Source organism: Moschus berezovskii, chromosome 4 (assembly GCF_049115385.1).
Source record: "Moschus berezovskii isolate FMDL1 chromosome 4, NW_MosBer_1.0, whole genome shotgun sequence".
NCBI lineage: Eukaryota > Metazoa > Chordata > Mammalia > Artiodactyla > Moschidae > Moschus > Moschus berezovskii.
The window spans coordinates 98,694,317-98,718,246 of record NC_142463.1 but is presented as its reverse complement, the minus strand read 5'-3'; the positions used below and the strand labels follow the sequence as shown (position 1 = coordinate 98,718,246).

The 23,930-nt window shown below is 43.0% G+C and overlaps 1 protein-coding gene across 3 annotated transcripts in view; it reads left to right on the top strand.

Annotated features, from left to right (window-relative positions):
• Nucleotides 1–21,857, top strand: part of TBX15 (T-box transcription factor 15) — a 126,795-nt gene extending 104,938 nt beyond the window's left edge. For 2 of the 3 annotated variants that reach the window (XM_055401505.2, XM_055401506.2), the window contains exons 7-8: nt 6,831–6,928; nt 19,063–21,855. In XM_055401505.2, coding sequence (XP_055257480.1) covers nt 6,831–6,928; nt 19,063–19,847 — 883 coding nt within the window. In that variant the 3' untranslated portion in view covers nt 19,848–21,855. Of the gene's footprint in view, nt 1–6,830; nt 6,929–14,158; nt 14,258–19,062 lie in introns of all 3 variants that reach the window. The other variant, XM_088835623.1, reaches the window with a different exon arrangement.
• Nucleotides 21,858–23,930: the final 2,073 nt, after the last annotated feature.

Sequence of the window (23,930 nt, the reverse complement as noted above, 5' to 3'; positions counted from 1 at the left end):
ATTCAGACTCCAAGTGGTTACAGCACTCCCATGTTGGAAATCCCTGGGTAAGGAACAGTTTTAACTCAACTCTAATCATCTGTCCTTTGGACACCTTTTCTTCCAAACCATTGTAAAGCACCAGTTCATCAGGTAGATGTATTTATGGCACACCTAAAGCCGAGGTTTTAAAAAAAATTTTAATCAGAGGGTAATTACTTAACAATATTGTGCTGGTTTCTGCCATATATCAACCTGAATCAGGCATAGGTTTACATATGTCACCTCCCTCCCCATCCCACCCCTCTGGGTTGTCACAGAGCACTGGCTTTGGGTTCCCTATGTCGTACATCAAACTCCCACTTTTTATCTGTTTTACATAAGGTAATGTATATGTTTCAATGCTACTCTCTCAAATCATCCCCCCCTCTTCTTTCCTCCTACCCCGCACCACCCCCCACCCCATGTCTGAAAGTCTGTTCTTTATGTCTGTGTCTCCTTTGCTGCCCTGCAAATAAGATTGTTAGCACCGTCTTTCTAGATTCCATGTATGTGCATTAATATATGATATTTGTCTTTTTCTTACTGAACTCTGTGTACCAGGCTCCAGGTTTGTCCACCTCATTGGAACTGACTCAAATGCATTCCTTTTTATGGCTGAGTAATATTCCATTGTGTATATGTACCACAACTTCTTTATCCATTCATCTGTCAATGAACATCTAGGTTGCTTCCATGTCCTGGCTGTTGTAAACAGTGCTGCAGTAAACATTCAGGTACATATGTCTTTTTCAGTTATGGTTTCCTCAGGGTATTTGCCCAGTAGTGGAATTGCTGGGTCATATGGTAGTTTCATTCCTAGTTTTGAATGATGGCTTCTTTGCCAATTTAGACCTTCATTGGGAGGTCTTTAAGACTATCCATGGAGAACAAATACCCTGAGGAATCTTGAAGATTCCAGATCTAGTGAAGGAGAAGGGCATGTGGAAGGTTTGACCTGACCACAGTGGACCAAGGACAGTCTAAGAAAAAGGATTAGAAAGTTGACATGCGGTAATTAGACTTGAGACAACAGAACATTCTGGTTTTGTGTCTTTTCAAATGTTGGAACAGGAGGAGAAAGGAAAGGAGTTCTGAAGCACAGTGTCGGCCGTGGGATATAACCCAAGCACCTAACGTGGAGTAAATACTCATGGTGTCCGGCCGCCACATCCTCCACCTCCCTCATCTTGCCCTTGCAGCTCCAGTCACCCTGAACTATTTTCAGTTCCTAGAATATATCTTCTTTTCCATGCCTCCAAGTCTGTGCATATACTGTTAACTCCACTGAGAAACAGAGTAGAGGTCCTCTTATCTGTGTGAAAAACTACTGAGTGCCCTGTGATATTAAGCTTAAATAACTGGCCTTTTATGGAACAGCCCCTGCCCTTGAGTTTTCCAGGTGTAGTCAAGACATCTTGCTCAGTGCCTCATGGCATCTTCTGCGTATCTCCAGTATAGTGTGTGTCGCACAGTTCAGAAATTAGTAACTTACAGGTCATTATCTTTTTGTTGAGCAGAATTCTCCTTAAGAGTAGAGACCATAGGGGTGTCTTTTGCCTTTATATCTCTTGAAACTAGCACATAATTGTTTTCCTGATTGAATAACCTCTTCTTGACTTCAAGATCCCATCTCAGTAGACTTCCCTTAGTCCTTGACTGTCTTCTATTGAGAGCTGATCAGTGATCTTAACAATCCCTAGCATAAGTTCCCCTTGTTAATGGAATCACCAGCAAAGAGTAAGATGTCAGAATTAGAAAGAAAATAAATGAAAGGAACATAAAAAATAATTTTTTATCTGAAGATAAATAGAAAACAGAAACTATGCATAGGTGTGTTATCTAATAGGTTATGAATGTAGTTGTAATTATTATAATCATCAAATATTTGATAAACCTCAAAGGGATGGTCTCACCTTATTTTTTTTGGAATGAGAGGATTAGAAGATATTTCTTTTCACTTTGGCTGTTTTTCCAAATCAGTTGATCTCAAGGCATCATCAGTTTACAGAAGAGCTCTTTGACTTGCTTCTTCGCTTTCCCTTTCTCCCTCCTCTTCAGCGCGTGCTGTTGGCTTGGCCAGTGAGCAGACGGAAATGTCTAAAGAGGAGAGGCCTGGAAATCAGAGAGGTGATTACAGCCAAATGACTGAACAAAGGGGGTTTAGATATGGTCTGTGTTGTCACTGGAGCAAACAGGGGAAAGTAAGCAAGACGGGGACACTGGCCAATTTGATCATCTTTGATTGGGAGCTTCGGAGATGACATCAGGTCTCTGGTGTTTAGCAAACCCTTTGAGGCCCACCATGTGGAACATGTTAATGACATGTAGGTTACCTAAGACTACTTTTTTTAATCCATTAGAGAATGAATTCACTTTTAAAACCCTTGAGATGAAGTTTTTAAAACTGGGATATAATAAGTAAACAACATGTCATTGCTTAGTATAAACTTTGAATAGACATCCAAATAGCTGAAGATGTTAATGGGTAGTTGGCAAGGATTCTTATAAGAGAAGATGAGGGTAGAAATGACTGACCTGTGTTTAGGGGACTCAGACTCTGCTGAAGGTTAGAAATTCCATGACCAGAACAGAAGAAACCAAAGAAAAACTGAAACCTCTCTGGGACCTGAGTCAAGAAAGACACAAACAGCCATACATAGATGCAATTCCCTTCTCTAGTACTAGAGAATTCTTTCTGTCTTCAGAGTCTTGACTGGGTATCAAGTTGTTTTCCAGTTTTAGGCTTAGAAAAATGAATGCTGGTTAAAGTTTGGGAAATAGTGACTCAGTAATAAAAATAGTAATAAATATTAAATAAATAAATAAGTAATAAAAATGATTCCTTTATTTATTAAATACATATAAATTGAAATCTTGCCATGTAAAAGGCATTGTGCTAAGTATGGGACATGGAAAAGCATGGTTGTGGGACTTTTGCTGGTGGTCCAGTGGTTGAGAATCCGCCTGCCAATGCAGAGGACATGGGTTCAATCCTGATTGGGGCAGATCCCACATGCTGAGGGGCAACTAAGTCCACGTGCCACAACTATCGATGCCCGCAAGCCCTAGAGCCCATGACAAGAGAAGCCACTATAAGGGGAGGCCTGACACACCACAGTGGAAGAGTAGCCCCTGCTTTCCACAGCTAGAGAAAGCAAATGTACTGCAATGAAGACTCAGGGCAGCTAAAAATAAATTAAAGAAAATATGGTGAAAAGTAAATCAGCTAATACTTACCTTGCTGTAGCACTTTACCAAATCCTGATAAATTAAAAAAATAGTGCCTTTGAACAATTTGATCTATACAATAAAGCTTAGTGAAGTCTGAAGACAGATATGATGTGGCATATAGTAAACAACAATTAGGCTTGTGCTCAGTCATGTCCACCTCTTTGTGACCCCATGGACCATAGCCCAGCAGGCTCCTCTGTCCATGGAGATTCTCCAGGCAAGAATATTGGAGTGGGTTGCCATGCCTTGCACCAGGGAATCTTCCCGACCCAGGGATTGAACCTAGGTCTACCACATTTCAGGTGGATTCTTTACCATCTGAGCCACCAGGAAAGCTCATAGTAAACAGATAGGATTGGTTTTGTTTTTTTTTTTAAAGAGACCCAATCTGAGTATATAAATAGATTCAGTAAGGTCTAGGATGAATCTATAAGAGATCGATCCACAGCACATTAGTAAAGTGTGGTTAGGAATGTATGGACTTAGCTGTTAGTTTTTGGTAGTCATGCCCAACCCCAGATTCACCACCAAAAAAACCCTCCTTGTGACAGACACCTGGACTGGATGGACCAGGGGCATGTCCATATGTGGCATGTCATACATTATGTTAAGAGCTAAGGAACCCTTTCCTGATGAGGATATGGAATGTGTCTGGCACTCTTACTGTTTACCCATTGGCAGTATTGTTGCCTGAAGAGTCCCATGGACAGAGGAGCCTGGCAGGTTATGGTCCATAGGGTCACAAAGAATTGGATACGACTGAAATGACTTAGCATACAACACAATAGGACCAGGGGCTTCCCAGGTGGCTCAGTGGTAAAGAATCTGCCTGCTAATGCAGGATATGCCAGTTCCATCCCTGGGTCAGGAAGATCCCTTGGAGAAAGGAATGGCAACCCACTCCGGTATTCCTGCCCAGAGAATCCCATGGACAGAAGAGCCTGGTGGGTTGCAGTTCATGGGGTCGCAGAAGAGTCAGATGGACTTAGTGACTAAATAACCACAACAATGGAACCAGAGGGTAAAAGTTGCATCAGTTACACTGGAATTTTTTGTATTATCTTTGATACTTCTATAAATCTAAAAGTATTCCAAAATAAAATGTTTATTTTTTTTTAAACTAAAAATGTTTATTTTTTTTTAACGAGAAAAGGTTATATCGGAGATTTCAGCTCAAGATCAGAAAGAACTTTCTAATAGATCTGTCATAAAACTATATATTTTCCTTGGGAAATACTCAAACCGAGGCTAGATAATTCTCCATCTAAGATGGTAACATAGGGAGGAGATTTTAGATTTGGATAATGGATGAATGTCTGCTATCCTTTATAAAGTTAACTACTTAAATAAAATTATTACTACCTTTGCCCTTTTTGTCTGTTATGTAAATAAAATTAATGTTCATTTTTAATTCCTTTAATAAATATAACATTGGCAGTATATCAGTGTATTATGACTTCTTCACAGTGTTCCGTCACTTTATTATGAAGTGAGAAGGAGCTGTTCTTTGTCCTTGAACTAATATTTTGTTCGCATCATTGGTACATGTTGCTGGGACGAATGGAATAGGAGGTGGAACAAGAGAGACTTTGGCCATTTTCAGTGAGCCTCACATGCCATTAAAGAGAATCCTAAGATGTTCTGGTGAGCCCCCAACATTCCAAAACAAGGCAGTAAGAGCTAAGCCTGGCCTGCCTGTTTTTTATGTTCATCAAGGCTCAGCATGGCTTTATCTGCCTATCCCCTTATTATTCTGAACTCCCTAATTGCCTGGACTGTTTCTCTCCACAAATAGTTTCATGTACTGTATTCAGCATTAATGTACGGTGACTATGTGGAGATGTCTTCTATTCCTACTTTTAACAGATTAACAGCTAATAAACACCATGCAACACCCTCTCCTCTCAACCTCTTCTAAAAATACAGAGTTTGATTTGCCAACATTGGTGTATTTAAAGCCTCCAAGATTCCAGGGAAGACTTTAGAAAGTTAACTGTGCAAGTATGGCCAGTTCAGAGAGGAAATTTTCCAACACAAAGAGTCAATCAGTGTATCAGCAGCTCATCAGAGAAGAACCTCAGGGGATCTTGTAATCATTTATTAGGGAAGGATATTTGTTCCCACTTAAAATAAAGCTTCTCACATTATTCTTGCTGTGCCGGACTGAAGAGAATGCTGGATACGTATTACCTAGGGAGGACAGGCAGCGTAAATTTCATCTCAAGAGGAAAGCGTATCTTTTCCTAGGAAGGGACACCGTGTTCCTTTCCAGTGACTTTGCAATGAAAGGATTTATGCTCCCTACTCTTCTTTAACTTTATTCTACCTTCTTCTGCCCGAATTTCCCCTGCCTCCATGTAGCTGGAAGTGAAACAATTAAAGAGTGAATAATCAGAAGCTGTGTTTCAAAGCTGTAAACAAAGCACCAACCAATATTCTCTTTTGAGGATATGGAATATCAGCAGTACTATATTTAGGATAATCCAGATAACCTGGATAATTATGTTAAAATAATGTCCATCAATCTCATATATTGTTTAGTTGTTTAGTTGCTAGGTCTTGTCTGAATTTTTTTGACCCCGTCAACTGTAGCCCGCCAAACTCCTTCTGTCTATGGGATTTCCCAGGCAAGAATATTGGAGTGGGTTGCCCTTTCCTTCTCCAGGGGATCTTCCTGTCCCAGGGATTGAACCCCTGTCTCCTGCATTGGCAGGTCGATTCTTTACCACTGAGCCACCAGGGAAGCCCTAAAGATACATACATATATATAATAGAATTTATTGAAGGATAAACTGGGCAGTGTGCACATAGTTCAATTAATGGAATTTCCAGTATCAGTGAAGCAAGAGCCATAAAGTAATATATTATAAAAATATTGGCTGTTCCCGAAGTCCCAAGTATATGACTCTCAAAGACCACTTTGGTTGTTATATAAGAGAATGCAGATAAATATTTGCAGAAATGTATTGGTCCTTTTGTTTGAGGAATAATTTTAGGGACCAAGCACTTATTGTGCCTTCAAGTAGGCATTTCCTGTTGCAGCAGAAATTCAAGTGCATTTGATCACTTATCTCTCCTTCTATTTCTAGTACCCTGCTTGTCTCGGTTGATTTAAGAAGCCCTTAAAGGCACAGCAATATGACGGTTTCATGCGGTGGAGCTGACTCTGGGGCAGACTGTGTCAGTGCACTGTGTAATATGATGACGTTGTCTTGTGGTAGAGAAATGGTCACTGCTACTCTTGGCTCAGATCTGTTTGTGATATCCAGGGACCTTGACCTTTAACATTTAACATGTATTTTTCATGCAGACTAAACCTTCTCTGAAGAAAGGTCAGAGTGAAATTCTATCACAGCTATGACTTGTTTGCAGATAATCTGAACTGGGTTAATTTCTTCTTTCTGCTGTATTCTAGCAACATCTGTACCTGTGCTCTTCCAGACCAGTTTACCCCTATGATGATATCTCTCAGTTCTTATGTATATACTGATTGTCGCCAAACCACCTCAGGATTTTTTTTAAAAAGTCAATGAATTTCTGGGGATTATTTAACAACTTGCTGGCTTTTCTCTCTGTAGAACCGGACTGGAAGCCATCATGGAGACTTATGCATTCTGGAGACCCCCTGTGCGCACACTCACCTTTGAAGATTTCACCACCATGCAAAAGCAGCAAGGTAAAGCCCTGGGCAAGGCCTCTGCTTAAAGACTGTGTGGCGGAGGGAGTGGGAGCTGAACTGAATATAGCACAGCTGGCACCAAGCCAAGCCACGAGTTACATGGACTCTCCTGGAACGAAGAGTACTAGATAGCTCCGTAAATAACCAGAGCATCATCACTTGTGCAGACAAGCTGGTTTCAGAGGCAGTGTTTTACCTGGCACCTCCAGATCCCTCTCCCTTTTCCCGAAGCAAGGTTATGTTCATGATCACAATGGTGGTGAGATGATTGTTTCTATCACTAAGCATTCACGTAACCCTTAGGATTTGGAAAGTGAAAGTGTTAGTTACTCAGTCACGTCGGACTCTTTGTGACGCCATGGACTGTAGCCCACCAGGCTTCTCTGTCCATAGGGTTTTCCAGGCAAGAATACTGGAGTGGGTTGCCATTTCCTTCTCCAGGGGGATCAAACCTGGGTCTCCTGCATTGCAGACAGATTCTTTACCAACTGAACCACCAGGGAGCCACCAGGGGTGGAGATTTGGAGATAATAATAATTTCATGGCAGCCTTATCTGTTTTCTTATTCTAGTTTATAGATAAGAAACAACTTAGCCCTGGACAGTGGGAATGAATCACTCAAGTCTGACAGTGAGGAGGGGGCTGCTGCAAGCCCCTCTGAATCTTCTAGCTTGCGCTTTCTCCTGTTTTGCTGGTGTGGAGCCACACCCACCTCAAGTGGATGGGCAGAGTAGACTTTTTTCTTCCACTGCTTTCTGCTTTTCATCCTTAATCTCCCTTCTCTTCTCAGGTTGGGAAGCCTGTGGCCACGTGAACAGGCTCATGGGCTGATTTCATCTCCTCTTTTCAGTCCAACCACAGGCTTTCCCGGGGGCAGCACCCATTCACCAGGGTACCCAAGTGAAAGTTTCCCAAATGTCAGATGCTTAATGAGTCTTCCTCTCCAGCGTCCTCTTGTCTCGAAGTGACAGTGATCAAAATTAGTTTGAACTCATTCTATCAAATAGGTGCTATCAATAGAATCCTAGTTTTTTAATTATGGCTCAGTGATATAGGAGTCCTTTCTAGGACTTGATAACATACTATATTTCACCCCCTTCTCAGGGAGGTTCTAGCAGTCTGAATACTGAAATAAGTTTTATGATATGAGTTACTGAACTCCCTCAGGCTTTAAGATGAGATAGTGATTAAAAGCATAGGTTCTGGAGTCAGACAGCTTGGGTTAGGCTCTTATCACTGTTCTTTGCTAGCTTGGTGACACTGATCAAGTCCCTCATTCTTTCTGACATTTAGTTTTCTTATCTGCATAGTGGGAGACTATAATACAATTCATGTAAGGATCAAATGAGATAATGCACTAAAAACACAGGAAGCCCTCAGTATGTGCTTTCTGAGTATGATGTCATTGTCATCATCATCATCATCATCGTCGTCTTCACCCCCTATGTCCCTCATATCAATACCAGAGAAGAAAACACACCAGAGACAGGAAATATTGCTGTTATGATGATTTATTCATTACATGATTAGACCATTCATCTTCACAGGGATCTGGGGAAGCAAGTGGTCCAGAATATCCATCTCTTTAAAAAAAATTTTGTTGTTTTATTTTATATTGCTTTTTTACTATGAGAGAGCAAGTGGGCCTATTTTATTTTTGGCCATGCTAAATGGCATGTGGAATCAAACCCACACCCCCAACATTGGAAATTCAGAGTCTTAACCCCTGGACTGCCAAGGTAGTCCCTTTATTTCCTTTTTGAATAAATGGATGAGAAATGGAAGCTATTTGTTGGAAGCATATTGCTCCTTCTGATGCTGTCAATATATATTCAGGGTATTGCTGATGCTTTGATGGTTTGATGCCTTCATGGCCCTTCAGTGGCAGAGGTTTATGGAAGTTGGGAAATTTGGGCCTTCATCTTGATGGTCACTAAACTGTCTATATAACCTTGGGCAAGTTACTTCTGAATCCGTTTCCTCATCTCAAAGAGGGATAATTATCCCAAAGAGTGATGATTTTTGTGTGTGTGTTTGTGAGGCCATTTACGTAAACATGCTTTAAAAATGAAGCTGCCATGCAGAGACACTTACTTAATCCCATTTATTTCTGACGCGTCTCCTTGCTTATCTGCCTTTGCTTTGCTCATTGACTTTCCAAGCCCTAGCTGAGCAGGAGTTTGTATCATGAAGGCTGGTATGAGGTGGTAGGGGTGCCAGTTCCTGAGAGCAGGCATGGGTGGTGACATTGTGTTCATTGCTGTGTCCCCAAGATCTACCCCAGGGCCTGGCACCCAGGAAGTCCTTAATGAACAATGAATGAGATGGCTCAGGTAGGCAGGGTCACCATCTGATTAAATCTTGGAGCACAATCACCTGATATGGGGGCATGGATACACATGTGGAGTAATGGTTGGGGATGGCTACGTGCATATCGCCAGCATGTGGAACCGCTGGGCAGGTGTAGTAGGCATGGGGAAGCTAAAAGGGAACCTGCATTGCTAAGGTGTGCAGCATAGCAGGGTTCATGATGCTCCTATTGAAAATGTATTCATCTGAAGACTTATTATTGACACACGGGAAACAGTGGTTTAAGAGAAACTGAACTTGCAGGGCAAGATGTCACACTTATTCATGGAGTCTCTTTTTATACTGATGGGGGAAATGAGCATAGAATTATTGGATACATATGGTGGTGAGATGGTGCGAGAGGAAAAGCCAAGACTCTATTAAATAGTTTAATTGGAATATATTTTTGAACTATACATTGAACTTGATCCAGATTCTCATTATTAAAAAATACGTGGCTTGGGTTTCTTGACATTAACAAAGGATGTAAAAGTAACAATACTCATTCCCTCTTCCTTTAAAAACCTAGGTTTCAGTAACTCTGGACAGTATCAGTCATAAAATGGACAAAAGAGACATAGCTGTCTGTGTTAAACTGTTTTGTGTCTTAGAAGTAAAGAGTGGTGAGTTTCTAGTGGAAGCTTCAATGGCAGACTGATTTTGTACTGACTCCCTTTTGGTGAAGAGACTATTGGGAATGTTGGCCCCAGACTAGAGATCCAAACAGTGACGCCACCCAGGTGTCCACATTACCTCATTGCTTCAAGCACATGAATATCTGGATGTCAGACACTTAGCCCTGGGCCAGTTTTGTGCTGTTGCTGCTGCTGGAGGCTGGATCAGCCATTCTGCTTGGGTGACGTGAAGGATGCTTTTTCCATCTTGCCCTTGTTGTCAGTTAAATTTCTCTTTCATTAAGACCCATCTGTTGATAACATTTCAAGGAATGTGCTTAGGTGAATTAACCACAGTTTTACAAAAATCCAAATCCTTCTATTTAAAAAAATGTATTGAATGGATGCTCTATATAGTTGTTTTCTCTTATGGAGAAGAATACATGGGATTCATTGTCCTGACTTTTTGTGTTAAAACACAAAAATAAACAGAGGCATAGCACAGCCTAGGAACATATCTGCAGTTAAGTGGACTGCTGCTTCACTGGGCACTTCCCTTTCCACCAGACTTTCTTCCTTCTTACTTACCACACACACACACACACAATCAGTTTATTAATCCATTTGATGGTTTATTGTCAAGGACTTGAGCATTCGCTCTATAAATAGTAAATCCATATTTCATTTTTATGAAGTCAAGTGTCTGGTTTTAATTTCAGACATCTTCATTTAGAATCAGCAAGGGAGTTTATACTTTCGGATAGTCTGGAGATAGAAATTATATTTCAGGAACGGCTTCTGCCTAAACACCGCTTGTGGCAGGAACAAAGTAAACTAACCAAGTAAGCTGTGCTTGTAGAAGTGGAGTGAGGCAACACCAAGAAGTAAAAAGAAATAAGAGCCCAGGTCAGTTATAGCCAAGTTTAATCTTGTTGTTCTGATGACACCCTGATGTTGTTCCGAGGTTGTTCTGATAATATATACAATGGCACTACTTGTATGGCCAATACTGAGAGGGTTTTTGTGAGTGGAGCCTCCAAGTGATCTGACAACTGTTATGTGAAAAGGAACCATCCGGGACCAGTGGCTCCAAAGCTGGTCATACATCTCCATCTGTGAATGTAAGGAGACCTGCCATTGACAGAAAAGCTCCCTTCTCCTCAACTGGTGGCAGATGTCACTAGACAGATTTCAGCACCTTTGCATTTTTTAGTGTTTATCGGGCAGTTAAAAGTTAGGATCATGAAGGTCTCTGTTGGGGTTGTCAACAACTTGAGTGTTAACTCTCAGTTCAGTTCAGTTCAGTCGCTCAGTCGTGTCCGACTCTCCGCGACCCCATGAATCACAGCACGCCAGGCCTCCCTGTCCATCACCAACCCCCGGAATACACTCAAATTCATGTCCACAGAGTCGGTGATGCCATCCAGCCACTCTAGTAGGTCCTTATTTCATTTTTATCAGTTGATTTGTGTTAATTAGAGGTTGGTCAGTGAAAGAGATCAAATAGTGAGAAAATTCATACTAATAAAGAGACTGGGAATGGAGGAAAGTTCAATGGACAGAGGTCTTTGATCATTATAATGTTTCAAAGATAGCCAATTTATGCTGATCTCATTTATCCCTGAGGTAAGAAATAATGCCCGAGGGGAGTTCTTGACAAGGATTGGAGAGTGTCTCAATTCAACCCATAAAGAAAATAGTTGCTCATGCTTCTGGTGCTTAGTTGCTCAGTCATGTCTGACTCTTCCTGACACTGTGAACTATAGCCTTCCGGGTTCCTCTGTCCATGGAGTTTTACAGGCAAGAATACTAGAGTGGGTTGCCATTTCCTCCTCTAAGGGATCTTCCTGACCCTAGGATTGAATCCCAGTCTCCTGCATCTCCTGCATTGGCAGGTGGGTTCTTTTTCACTGAGCCATCCGGGAAGCCCCAGGGTAAATGGTTATTGGATACATATTCTGTTTTGTCCTATAGACCATTATGCTCAATACATCCAAAAAGGGTCCATGATATACCTCACAGACTTGGCGCCCTCTCCTGGGGGAAGGACACTGCTACCCATTAGTCATCTGAGACAGTTCCCTCCCTCCGTACCCACCATATCCAGTTCAGTTCAGTCTCTCAGTCGTGTCTGACTCTGCAACCCCATGGACTGCAGCACAGCAGGCCTCCCTGTCCCCACCACATCCAGCCGTTACCAAGTTCTTGAATCTGCTCATGTCTCTAATCTCCCTTGTTACTACTCCACTCCAAGGCATTATCATCTCTCACCAGACTTCATCCTCAGGCTCCCCATGGTGGTGACATAGCTGCCAGCATTCCTGGACCTGCATCTTTTCAGGTTTAAATTCTTTAAGATTTCTAGCACAATCTCACTGAGCTTCATTGACTCTAACTGAGTTGGCTCTGAATTAGTTACTGTGGCAGGGATGGCGTTGCTTAGACCATCCAGGCCTGAGTCATATCCTTTCTTTGGAGGTATGGGTGAAGGCTGAGTGGGAGAGGGAGTGCTTCTCAGAGGGAAAAGTGGATGCTGTTGCCGGGAACGAGGCAGGATTCCAAATGACAGTAACAGCAGATGTAAACTGTAGCAGAGAAGGCAGTAAAACAAGTATCAGAGAAAATAAGCAAGTTGACGGAAAGTGAAAAAATGGGAGTGTGCCACCTGGGGAATATGGCTAGTGTTGTTCAGTCAGTCATGTCTGACTTTTCGTGACCCCAGCACACAGCATGCAAGACTTTTCTGTCCTTCACCGTCTCCCAGAGTTTGCTCGAACTCATGTCCATTGAGTCAGTGATACCATCCAAACATCTCGTCCTCTGTTGTCCCCTTCTTCTCCTGCCTTCAATGTTTCCCAGCATCAGCGTCTTTTCTAATAAGTTGGCTCTTTGCATCAGGTGGCCAAAGTATTGGAGCTTCAGTTTCAACATCAGTCCTTCCAGTGAATATTCAGGACTGATTTCATTTAGCATTGACTGGTTGGATCTCCTTGCAGTCCAAGGGACTCTCAAGAGTCTTCTCCAACCTCACAGTTCAACAGCATCAGTTCTTGGGCACTCAGCCTTCTTTATGGTCCAACTCTCACATCTATACACGACGACTGGAAAACCATAGCTTCGACTATATGGACCTTTGTTGACAAATTGATGTCTCTGTTTAGGTTTGTCATAGCTTTTTTTCCAAGGAGCAAGTGTATTTTAATTTCATGGCTACAGTTGTAATGATTTTGGAGCTGAAGAAAATAAAGTCTGTCACTGTTTCCATTGTTTCTCCATCTATTTGCCATGAAGTGATGGGTCTGAATGCCATGATCTTAATTTTTTTGAATGCTGAGTTTTAAGCCAGCTTTTTCACTCTCCTCTTTCACCCTCATCAAGAGGCTCCTCAGTTCCTCTTAGCTTTCTGCCATAAGGGTGGTATCATCTGCATATCTGAGGTTATTGATATTTCTCCTGACAATCTTAATTCAAGCTTGTGCTTCATCCAGCCCAGCATTTTGCATGATGTATTCTGCATATAATTTAAATAAACAGGGTGACAGTATACGGCCTTGATGTACTCCTTTCTCAATTTGGAACCAGTATGTTGTTCCATGTCTGGTTCTAACTGTTGCTTCTTGACCTGCATACAGGTTTCTCAGGAGGTAGGTAAAAGGTGTTCTGGTATTCCCATCTCTTGAAGAATTTTCCACAGTTTATTGTAACCCACACAGGCAAAGGCTTTGGCATAGTCAATAAAGCAGAAGTAGATGTTTTTCTGGAATTCTCTTGCTTTTTCTATGACCTTAGAGAATTTTGAGTATTACTTTGCTAGCATGGGAAATGAGTGCAATTGTGTGGTAGTTTGAACATTCTGTGGTATGTATGAATGTGGTGGGGAATGTGGTACGTATGAAATAGGGGCGTTTAAGAAGCAGAGAGACTCAGAACACAAACAGTGTGAAAAATGAGAATTGGGTGAATCTAAAACTGTTTTAAAAGGAAGAGGTTTCAGTCTATGTATATCTTTAAACTTTATGGAGAGATGCACTCTTTCTAGGATTGAAAAGATTCATAAAGACTCTTTCTAGGATTGAAACCACATAATTCCTATTAACACTATAATGTTTATATTTCTGTTTTGAGAAGAGTGCTCATTTCAACTAAGGGCTATTCCTTAGTTGGGATAAACAGGGCTCTGGTCATTAAGCTTTATGGCCTCTGGGTTTATTCTCTGGGATTCATCCACAGGATTCTGACATTCTACCTCTTACCTGTTTGAAAGCCTTGAAGAAGGCTACTCAAGGGCACCTGGTAAATCAGCACTCCTCAGGGACAGATGCCATTGAGTTATATGAGAGAAGAGTCTGGCTCACGGAACCAAGTAATTATATGGAAATTTATTCTTCACTAGCCCAGATGGGGTTTTGTTTCACTATTTTTCAATTTTGGGTGGGGGAAGCACAACAAAATAAACCCACAAGGACACTGTTTGTGAAAGTCTCCATGTTACAATCTGGAAGTGATCTAAAGATGCAAAAGTCAGCAGGTTTGGTATTCAGGATTTTCATGGTCACATTTAACTTGTCTTCATGGTACACAAGTATATTCTAGGTTATTGTCCTTGTATGGAATCACTGCTAAACATGTATTCTTTTTGGTTATTTTGGCTGTTGGCCTTGAATGTTGGAGCAAGTTAACATTGAAGTAAATTTTGAGTACCTCCTCACTTTGGGTTGTGGGTAAAATAGCCTGCAGGGAAGTGGGGTGGTAGAGGATTGGTCCTGAAATGCTGGAGAGCTAGTTACAGCATTACATTTTAATCATCTCTCAGAAGTGGGGCCCCCAGTGGTTCAGATGGTAAAGAATCCATTTGTAATGCAGGATACCTGGATGTGATCCCTGGGTTGGGAAGATCCCCTGGAGAAGGGAATGGATACTTGGAGAATTCCATGGACAGAGGAGCCGGGTGGGCTACATACAGTCCATGGCGTCGCAAAGTTTGGGACACGACTGAGTGACTTCACACTTCAGAAGGATTAAGATCTCTGAGGACAGTGAGAAGGACACCCACTTACCTAAATTGTTTGTATTCAATTTCACTTTGCTGGATCTGATCTGAGGAGAGATGGAGACATGGGGCATCTTATTTCCATCCCAAGTGGGGAGTGAGAGGGAAGGGGAAGATAGTTCAGAGAGGAAACAGTTGATTTACTTTGGGATATGGACCCGGTAGGTGTACCAGTGCTTCATCATTCACAGCCTTAGAGACTCCAATAGCCTGTTACATTTGGGCAGCTGGCTGTGACATAATGCTCCCTAGAGCCCAGCATCAGGGTCTTTTCCAATGAGTCAGCTCTTCAACATCAGGTGGCCAAAAGTACTGGAGCTTCATCTTCAGCATCAGTCCTTCCAATGAATACTCAGGGTTGATTTCCTTTAGGATTGACTGTTTGATCACCTTGCTTTTCAAGAGGATAATATATATTATTTCATCCATTTCTCTGTACATGCTTACAACATTGATATTCACAGTTCCATCTGTATGGAGAAGCCCGCTTGCCAAGGTCCCATCATTAGAAAGATCACTGGGATTAGAACTGGGTTCGTTTGGCTCTATCGCCTCTGTTCATCCATTAAATAAAGTTTAAATCAACACTCTTAGAGCATTCCAGACCTGGCTGTACAGAGCAGATGGGGATAAAGACAAGGCTACACAGGAAAGGGAGGCATGACTTCCTTTGAGAGACAGCTCTGACTGCTGTGTATCAGAGAGGCCTGGCCTCCCACTCGTCCCTGGCTCTCCTGGGTTGAGAGGCCTCTAGAAAGCTAAGTGTTGAAATGCACAGGGAGGGCAGCTTGCCTCCTTATGCTTATTTAGCACTTGGCTGGCACTCCCAATCTTGTTTAACAGCTGAGAAGCTGTTAGATCATAAGAGAGTAAAGACTTCTCAATATCTTGGTTTGCTTCTCGGCACAACAAATGCCATAGTCTTCTCTCTTTTGTGTGGACTTTGAAAAAATGGCTGTTATCTTTATTGATTATTTTAAGTACATAAGAGCATTTCTTCAAAGTGGATGGAAGCAACGTGACTTTCTCTCAGACAGGCTTGCTCTCCCCCTTCAAATACTAGTTTGTATGGGGGCTCTCACCCCTTGAAGCTCAGCAGGCCACCAAGCCTCATTTCCAGTGAGTGTCATTTAAAAGCCAGAGCAAGCTGACTACAAACTTTTTAACATGTGCCTCTCATCTGCTCGGCAGAGATCCCTGTAACTTGTTAATAGTTCCCTTCTTATTTTTTTCTAGTGAAACCAATTGAGGCCTTAAATCAGTACCATTCGTTCCATCATGGGCCATCCGAGAAAAGCATTTAGAGTTATAAAAAGTCATCTGCTCCATCTTGCACTTCCTGCTGCAGGGCTCAAGCTTGGCCTGGTGGAGCATATACCTATAACGGGATGGTACGGCGTGCCGAACAGGGGTCTCTTCCAGGACCACATAAACGCCAGATCTGGAAGAGCCAGGATGGACTTTCAAAGAGAGGAGACCAGATACACATCCCATAAAACACAGATCTCTTTACAGCTGGAGTCGAGTTTCTCCATTTGTGCCATAGCACTTATTTCACTGACGTGCCTGGCAGTTAGGGTGGAAGAGGGAGAAAAAAGTGTAGGATGCCTCAGAGAGGAACCGCATGCTTGCAGAAAATGAATGCCTGAGCTTCACATAAGGCTCTGTAGGCTGGGCCACTCAGTGGTACAAAATTAAGAAGCGTGTTCTCGCTCATCCTTGTTGTTTCCACTTCCAGAACTTCTTCATTGTGTTTAAATGACTCCTGGGAAAGTACTTGTTACTAGCAATTGACACTTTAACAGAAATGTAATCCTCCAGACATAAATATAATTCTGAGAAGGACAGAAACAAGCCTATCAGTTCGAGCCCTTGTTTCACAGGTGAGGAGATTTAAGATGTAGCTTGCCTTGCCTGTGGATGGGAGCTGGATGGAGGCCAGTGAACCTAGAATCATGTTTGATGCCCTTCTTTCTGTGGTCAGCTCTGGCTTACTTCTCTTAGAGGTATTTACAGTGTTGGTCTTATCTCAATTTGTGGAATAAACATCTTTTTATCTCTCTTAAGGGAATTTTCCTATGCTGGGAAAGGTTGAGGGCAGGAGGAGAAATGGGCAGCAGAGGATGAGATGGTTGAATGGCATCACTGACTCCATGGATATGAGTTTGAGCAAACTCCAGGAGATAGCGAAGGACAGGGAAGTCTGGTGTGCTGCAGTCAGTGGGGTCGCAAAAAGTCAGATATGACTTAGTGACTGAACAACATCAAAGGTAATTTAAGATTTAAACAAGAAACAAAAAGGAGAATTTCCTGAAATGATTCTACAATCAGGGGCTATTGATATCTAAATCCAGTTCTACCTGGGGAAATTCTTTTGACCAAGCAAGAGATGTTGTTGGTTGGGCTTTGTGAAACATTAACTTTGAAAAGACTATTAACAAGAGCTAAATTTATGCTTCTACAGCCAAAACTACTCTAATACTTGTGAAGGTAGGCTAAGACTTTTTTACCCCCTGTGCTAAAAATTAACTTTGGGTTTCTTTTTGAGGTATCAGCCTCTCAACTTGCATATGTGGACCTTCTTCATTTGTACATTGTGGGTGACTCCTTTGGATCCCATTATCTCTAGAATTCTGCTAGTTTTCTTCACATTTTTCCCTCACTGACGAAAACCTTATTTCTGCTCCTTTCCACGTTAAAGTTCCTTTACTCTTGTATAGCAGCTCAAGTTACCAGGAGTCCCTGCATGAGTTGTGGATGACCTAAAGGGTACAGTGCTCCTTGGGGAATCACAGCTCTCAACAATTCTGGGAAAGTCCCAACCTTGCCATAAAAGAGAAATTCCATGAGGGGAGAGTCCCAGTGGAAGACGAAGTAGCTGCTCCTTCTGGAATTCACAATGAAAGGTTCAGCAGTCCTGACACTCATCACTGCTTTCAACTTCCAGTAGATGGGACAGGAAGTGGGTGCAGCAGTGCTCTTCACAGTCTGGTAAAGGGGAGGCTTGCTGCTGCTGCTGCGAAGTCACTTCAGTTGTGTGTGACTCTGTGCGACCCCATAGACTGCAGCCCACCAGGCTCTGCCGTCCCTGGGATTCTCCAGGCAAGAACACTGAAGTGGGTTGCCATTTCCTTCTCCAATGCGTGAAAGTGAAAAGTGAAAATGAAGTCACTCAGTCGTGTCCGACTCTTAGTGACCCCATGGACTGCAGCCTACCAGGCTCCTCCGTCCATGGGATTTTCCAGGCAAGAGTAGTGGAGTGGGTTGCCATTGCCTTCTCTGAAGGGGAGGCTTAGTAAGGTCATTTTTGACCTTCTTAAACTACTTGAGGGCTTCCCTGATGGCTCAGATGGTAAAGAATTCACCTGTAATGTAGGAGACCCGGGTTTGATCCCTGGGTTGGGTGGGAAGATCCCCTGGAGAAGGAAATGGCAACCTACTCCACTATACTTGCTTGGAAAATCCCAATGGACAGAGGAGCCTGGTGGGTTACAGCCTGTGGGATCACCAAAAGTTGGACGTGACTGAGCGACTAACACTTTTACTTTCAAACTACCTGAGAACATATTTCAAGTAGATTGGGTTGAACTGGCCCTTTGTCTATCGGTACATCAGTCACCAACGCAGTTCTAACATCTGCGGTATTAGAGCTGCTCTCTCAAATAAAATTCAGGGATTTTAGGAGATAAAATGGTCCTGGACATCATCTAACCAAAGAGTGGTCCCTGGACCGGCAGCCGCAGCGTCACTTGACAACTTGCTGCAAGTCCTCAGGCCCTGTTCCAGACCTTGTTTTGTTCAGTTGCTAAGTTGTGTCTGACTCTGCAACCCCATGGACTGTAGCCCACCAGTCTCCTCTGTCCGTGGGATTTTCAGGCAAAAATACTGAAGTGGTTGTCATTTCCTATTCCAGGTGATCTTCCTGACCCAGGGATTGAACCCTGGGTCATGCCTGGGTCTCCTGCACTGGCAGGTGGATTCTCTACCATTGAGCTACCAGGGAAGCCTGTCTCAGACCTACAGAATGAGAATTCTGGGGGTGGAATCAGTGATCTGTGTTCTAACAAGCCTTTCAGGTGATTCTCATGTCTCAAAAGAATTTATGTTTTATTTTTCAGGGGGCAGCACAGGCACTTCCCCAACCACCTCCAGCACTGGGACACCATCCCCTTCAGCTTCTTCTCATCTTTTATCTCCATCCTGTTCTCCTCCAACATTTCATCTGGCCCCCAACACTTTCAACGTGGGCTGCCGAGAGAGCCAGCTGTGTAATCTCAACCTCTCTGATTATCCACCGTGTGCCCGAAGCAACATGGCTGCCTTGCAGAGCTACCCAGGGCTGAGTGACAGTGGCTACAACAGGCTCCAGAGTGGCACCACTTCGGCTGCTCAGCCCTCTGAAACCTTCATGCCTCAGAGGACTCCATCCCTGATCTCAGGAATACCAACTCCTCCCTCGTTGCCTAGCAACAGCAAGATGGAAGCCTATGGTGGCCAGCTGGGGTCCTTCCCTACTTCCCAGTTTCAGTATGTCATGCAGGCAGGCAATGCAGCTTCCAGCTCCTCATCACCACACATGTTCGGGGGCAGCCATATGCAGCAGAGCTCCTACAATGCCTTCTCTCTCCACAATCCTTATAATCTGTATGGATACAATTTCCCTACTTCCCCTAGGCTAGCTGCAAGCCCAGAAAAACTGAGCGCCTCTCAAAGCACTTTACTCTGTTCTTCTCCTTCCAATGGGGCCTTTGGAGAGCGGCAGTACCTGCCCACGGGGATGGAGCACGGCATGCACATGATTAGCCCTTCAGCCAATAATCAGCAGGCGACTAACACCTGTGACGGCCGGCAGTATGGGGCGGTCCCAGGCTCCTCCTCCCAGATGTCTGTTCACATGGTTTAGTGGCCAGTCCCAGCACCGCGGAGCCAACTGCAGCCAAAGCAGCTCCAGAGTCTCCAGGGGCAGATCCTCCTCTGTGGGAGCCCAACACCTTTGAAAAAATGGAACTGTGTGTTATTATTATTACTTTCTGGAGGAGGAAAGCACATACCCAACGACAGCAAGAGACAATTAAATCCACTGAAGGAATACTTGCAGTGGAATCATCTCTAACTCGGTGGTCATTCTACTGCCTTCCCAAATCTTAGCATCGTCTAATCAGAGTGGCCTTTGAAGAAACTGAATAATCGTTTTATAATAATGCTAAGGGAGATGCTAGCATGTAGCAGCCATGAAAAGTTAGCCACACACAGATACATACCTACCTTTACATACACACATACATATGTGCATGCATACATACACACGTACATAAATATATTCATGCACAAACCCATCCAGACACAAACATACATGTACACTGACTCGGAACTGGGTGAACTCTGTGGAGGGAAGCCCAGCATGGGTGCTTTCACCAAAAATTTGTCTATGTACAACAGTAGACGGACTGGGTCAGCAGTAGCTGCCTGCCAACGTTTCTTCCCTGCAGCTTACCCTTTTTCTGGAATGAACCATGTATCCTGAAACCCCTTCCCATCAATGGGGGTGGAAAGACATCAGTACTACAAGCGGAGTCGGCTTCCTGGAAAAGATGGCTTTTGAACTTTGGCTCTCTTCGATTGGTGTGCTAGCATTGATGTTCCCAGTGGTGCCCGTGAAAAGAGGGAGTCAGAGCAGCTGAGAGAGAGAGGAGGAGAAAGAAGGGAGAGCAAGAGAGAGGCGGAGAACAAGACCGAGTGAGAAAGAGAGGGCAGCGGTGGGAGTTTGAATTCACTGAGGAGTGGGTTTGGCCCCACCCCTGCCCCTTAGGTCATGGAAAGAACCACGGAGTTGTGGAGGAGCAAACCTCTCTGGGACACTACGCATGGTCAGGGCGCGGCTGAGAAGCACCCAGGCAAGGCATGAGTCTCAGTCCCACCGTTCTGACCACTGTGAGCCAGAAGAGAGGGGCACCACACAGGAAGTGCCGATTCCAGAGCACGCAGCCTGGCAGGGGAAGGGAAACAGAAGGAGTATGAGAAAGGAAGAGTTTTACAACCTCAACAGATGATACCAAGAACAGAGGCAACACAGGGAAGTCTGGCCTTCCGAATGCCGGATCCAGATGCCTGACCTGGATTGCCTGCCCCATCTCCTCTGTGGCAGGAAGAGTCCTGTCACCTTCCAGAGAATTGAGAATGGGCCTTCTAGAATACATCCTTCCACCTGCTCTTAGATCGCCACTTTTTTTTTTTTAAATCAAATAGTTCGTTGCAATTTTGAAGTTTTGGATTTTTCCTTTCATCTTTCCCTTCCCCTTCAAATCCTTTAATGATAAGAAAAGTGACGTTTGGTGCCAGCTAAACTTTTTAAGTGGTGTGGAAATGCAGATAGTACCAAGTAAAAGAATTCAGATATTATTAAGATTTTTTTTTTGGTTTTGAGGTGTTGTAGATAAATGTATTTATGTGCCTAGTGGGGAATCCAATATTATGAATATTAAAAAAGGGGGCAATAAAAAGGGTATGTAAAATATGTATGAAGAAAAGGTGTATAAAAATTTGCCCTTATGCACGGAACTCTGTTTCTAAGTGCCAAGCACAGAAAGCCGCTAAATAAAATCTTTGCAATTGTTTTCTGCGTATCCGTTCATATGGAATAAGCAAGCAGCAGCCCATGCCTTTGAATTGTGCTGTGCAGAAGCACAGCATTCTCATCTCTACTACTTAACATGATCTTTGTTCAGAACACACGAAGTCTGTATTACCATCCTCATTTTATGATCAGTAACTAAGCTTCATAGGGACTGATTTATCCAGATCACACAGCCCGACAGAGAGAAAACTAGGACCTGAAGCCAGGGCTGTAGTGGGACACCTGGTTTCATGTTAGCTGCAAAAAACCTGTGAGTCAGCTGCTGTATAACACAGGGAGTGCAACCCTGTGCTCTAGAGAGGTGGGACTGGAGGGGTGGGAGGGAGACTCAAGAGGAGGGGATATATGTATAATTATAGCTGGTTCACATTGTACAGCAGAAACCAACACAACATTGTAAAGCGATTATCCTCTAATTAAAAATAAAATTTTTGAAATTAAAAAATATAATCTATTTCATGAAAAGTTGTAGAAACAAGAATAAATCTATATGCCATTTTTTAAAAAACAAAACCTGTGAGTCTAATAGCAATCCTCCTTGTAGCTAAGTGCCAGATAGTACACCATGAGTCTTACATAGATATCTCTGCCAATCCTCCCACAATTCTATAGTGGGTATTATTTTTATGATGTATAGATTTGGAAACCAACTTAGAAAAGTCCAAGTCTTTGACCAAGGCCCTCAGGTAGCAAGTGATTAAGCTGCCAGTTTGACCTCAGGGTCTGTGTAATTAGCATTATGCCTTTCTGCTGGAGCCCCGGCAGACTCAGGATGCACCGGGACCATCAGGAAAGAATTCTGAGGGGTTGGAGCCAGAGTTTCTCTGAGGCAGGATTTACTTTGGATGTTTAATCGTAAATGTATATCCTCCCTCTTGAATGTGCCTCCCGGCACAAGAGGAGTGATTTTGAATTGTTAGGTATCAAATGACTTTTAAGAGACTAATAACGTGCCCAGGGCTATTCCATTTGTAAGCATTTACGCATCATCTCATTGGAGCCTTACAATAACCAGGAGAGGTGAACAGGGCAGAAACTATTGTTTTGCAAATGGGAGGCTAGGATTTTGAAGGCTGGGTTCTGTCCATACATAAATGTCACTGGGAAGCCATAGTTCAGTTCAGTTTAGTTCAGTCACTCAGTCGGGTCGACTCTTTGCAGTCCCATGGACTGCAGCACGCCAGGCTTCCCTGTTCATCACCACCTCCCAGAGCTTACTCACACTCATGCCCATCGTGTCGGTAATGCCATCCAACCATCTCATCCTCTGTCATCCCCTTCTCCTCCTGCCTTCAATCTTTCCCAGCTTCAGGGTCTTTTCCAGTGAGTCAGTTCTTCACATCAGGTGGCCAAACTATCGTAGTTTCAGCTTCGGCATCAGTCCTTCAGGACTTAAAATCTCCTGCTCTTACACTTACCTCTTACTGTTTTCCAGCAGACAGTTACACTGGAAGCTCACTGACCCATTTCACCAGGGCTTGATTTTGTGGGGTGAAGTTGCTGGACCACCATACTCTTTCAATATAAATGGAGCTTGGGTTGGGAAAACAAAAACAAAGTCATGGTTTTGGTTTAATGAATAATTTCAAGGAGTGGCCAGTTAACTCCATTAGCCATCAGCTCAGTTGTGTCTGATTCTTTTGTGACCCCATGGACTGTAGCCTGCCAGGCTCCTTTGTCCATTGAACTTTTCCAGGCAAAAATACTGGAGTGGGTTGCCATTTTCTGCTCCAGGGGATCTTCCTGACCCAGCAATCAAATCTGTGTCTGTCTCCTGCATTGGCAGGCTGGTTCTTTACCACTGTGCCCCCTGGGAAGCCCAATTAGCCTTCAGATCATTGCTAAAATAGCCAGGACAGTAGCTGATTTAGTATCTTCATGGATTGTAAGCTCTCTGGGTGACATCTCAAAACATAAAAAGACACTCCTATTTGAAAATCTAGCAGTCAACACTTGGTTTCACAGTGGTAGACCAAGAACAACAATATATTAAGATTATTGTTATTTCTTACTGATTTAGCAGCATACCAAATATTGTTCACTGGTCTACCAGTGTTTGAGGTTTTACGTAATAGGAAAGCATAATATACTGAGCAACAAATGACATAGAAGCTCCATATTTTCATTTAATAGTAACAATGATTTCTTACCTTATATTTTTCTTATTAAAGAGCAATAATCATGCAAGAGTATTAAGTACAGAAAATATCTATAATTTGGATAAATTAGAACAGTCCAAGTTGGTTACACTTGAATTATGGCATATATTTCTCTCTGTAACTGAGAAAGTAATAAAAAAAAACTTTCAACACAAACTGGATAAGGATTGTCAAGAATGTACTCTACCCAATT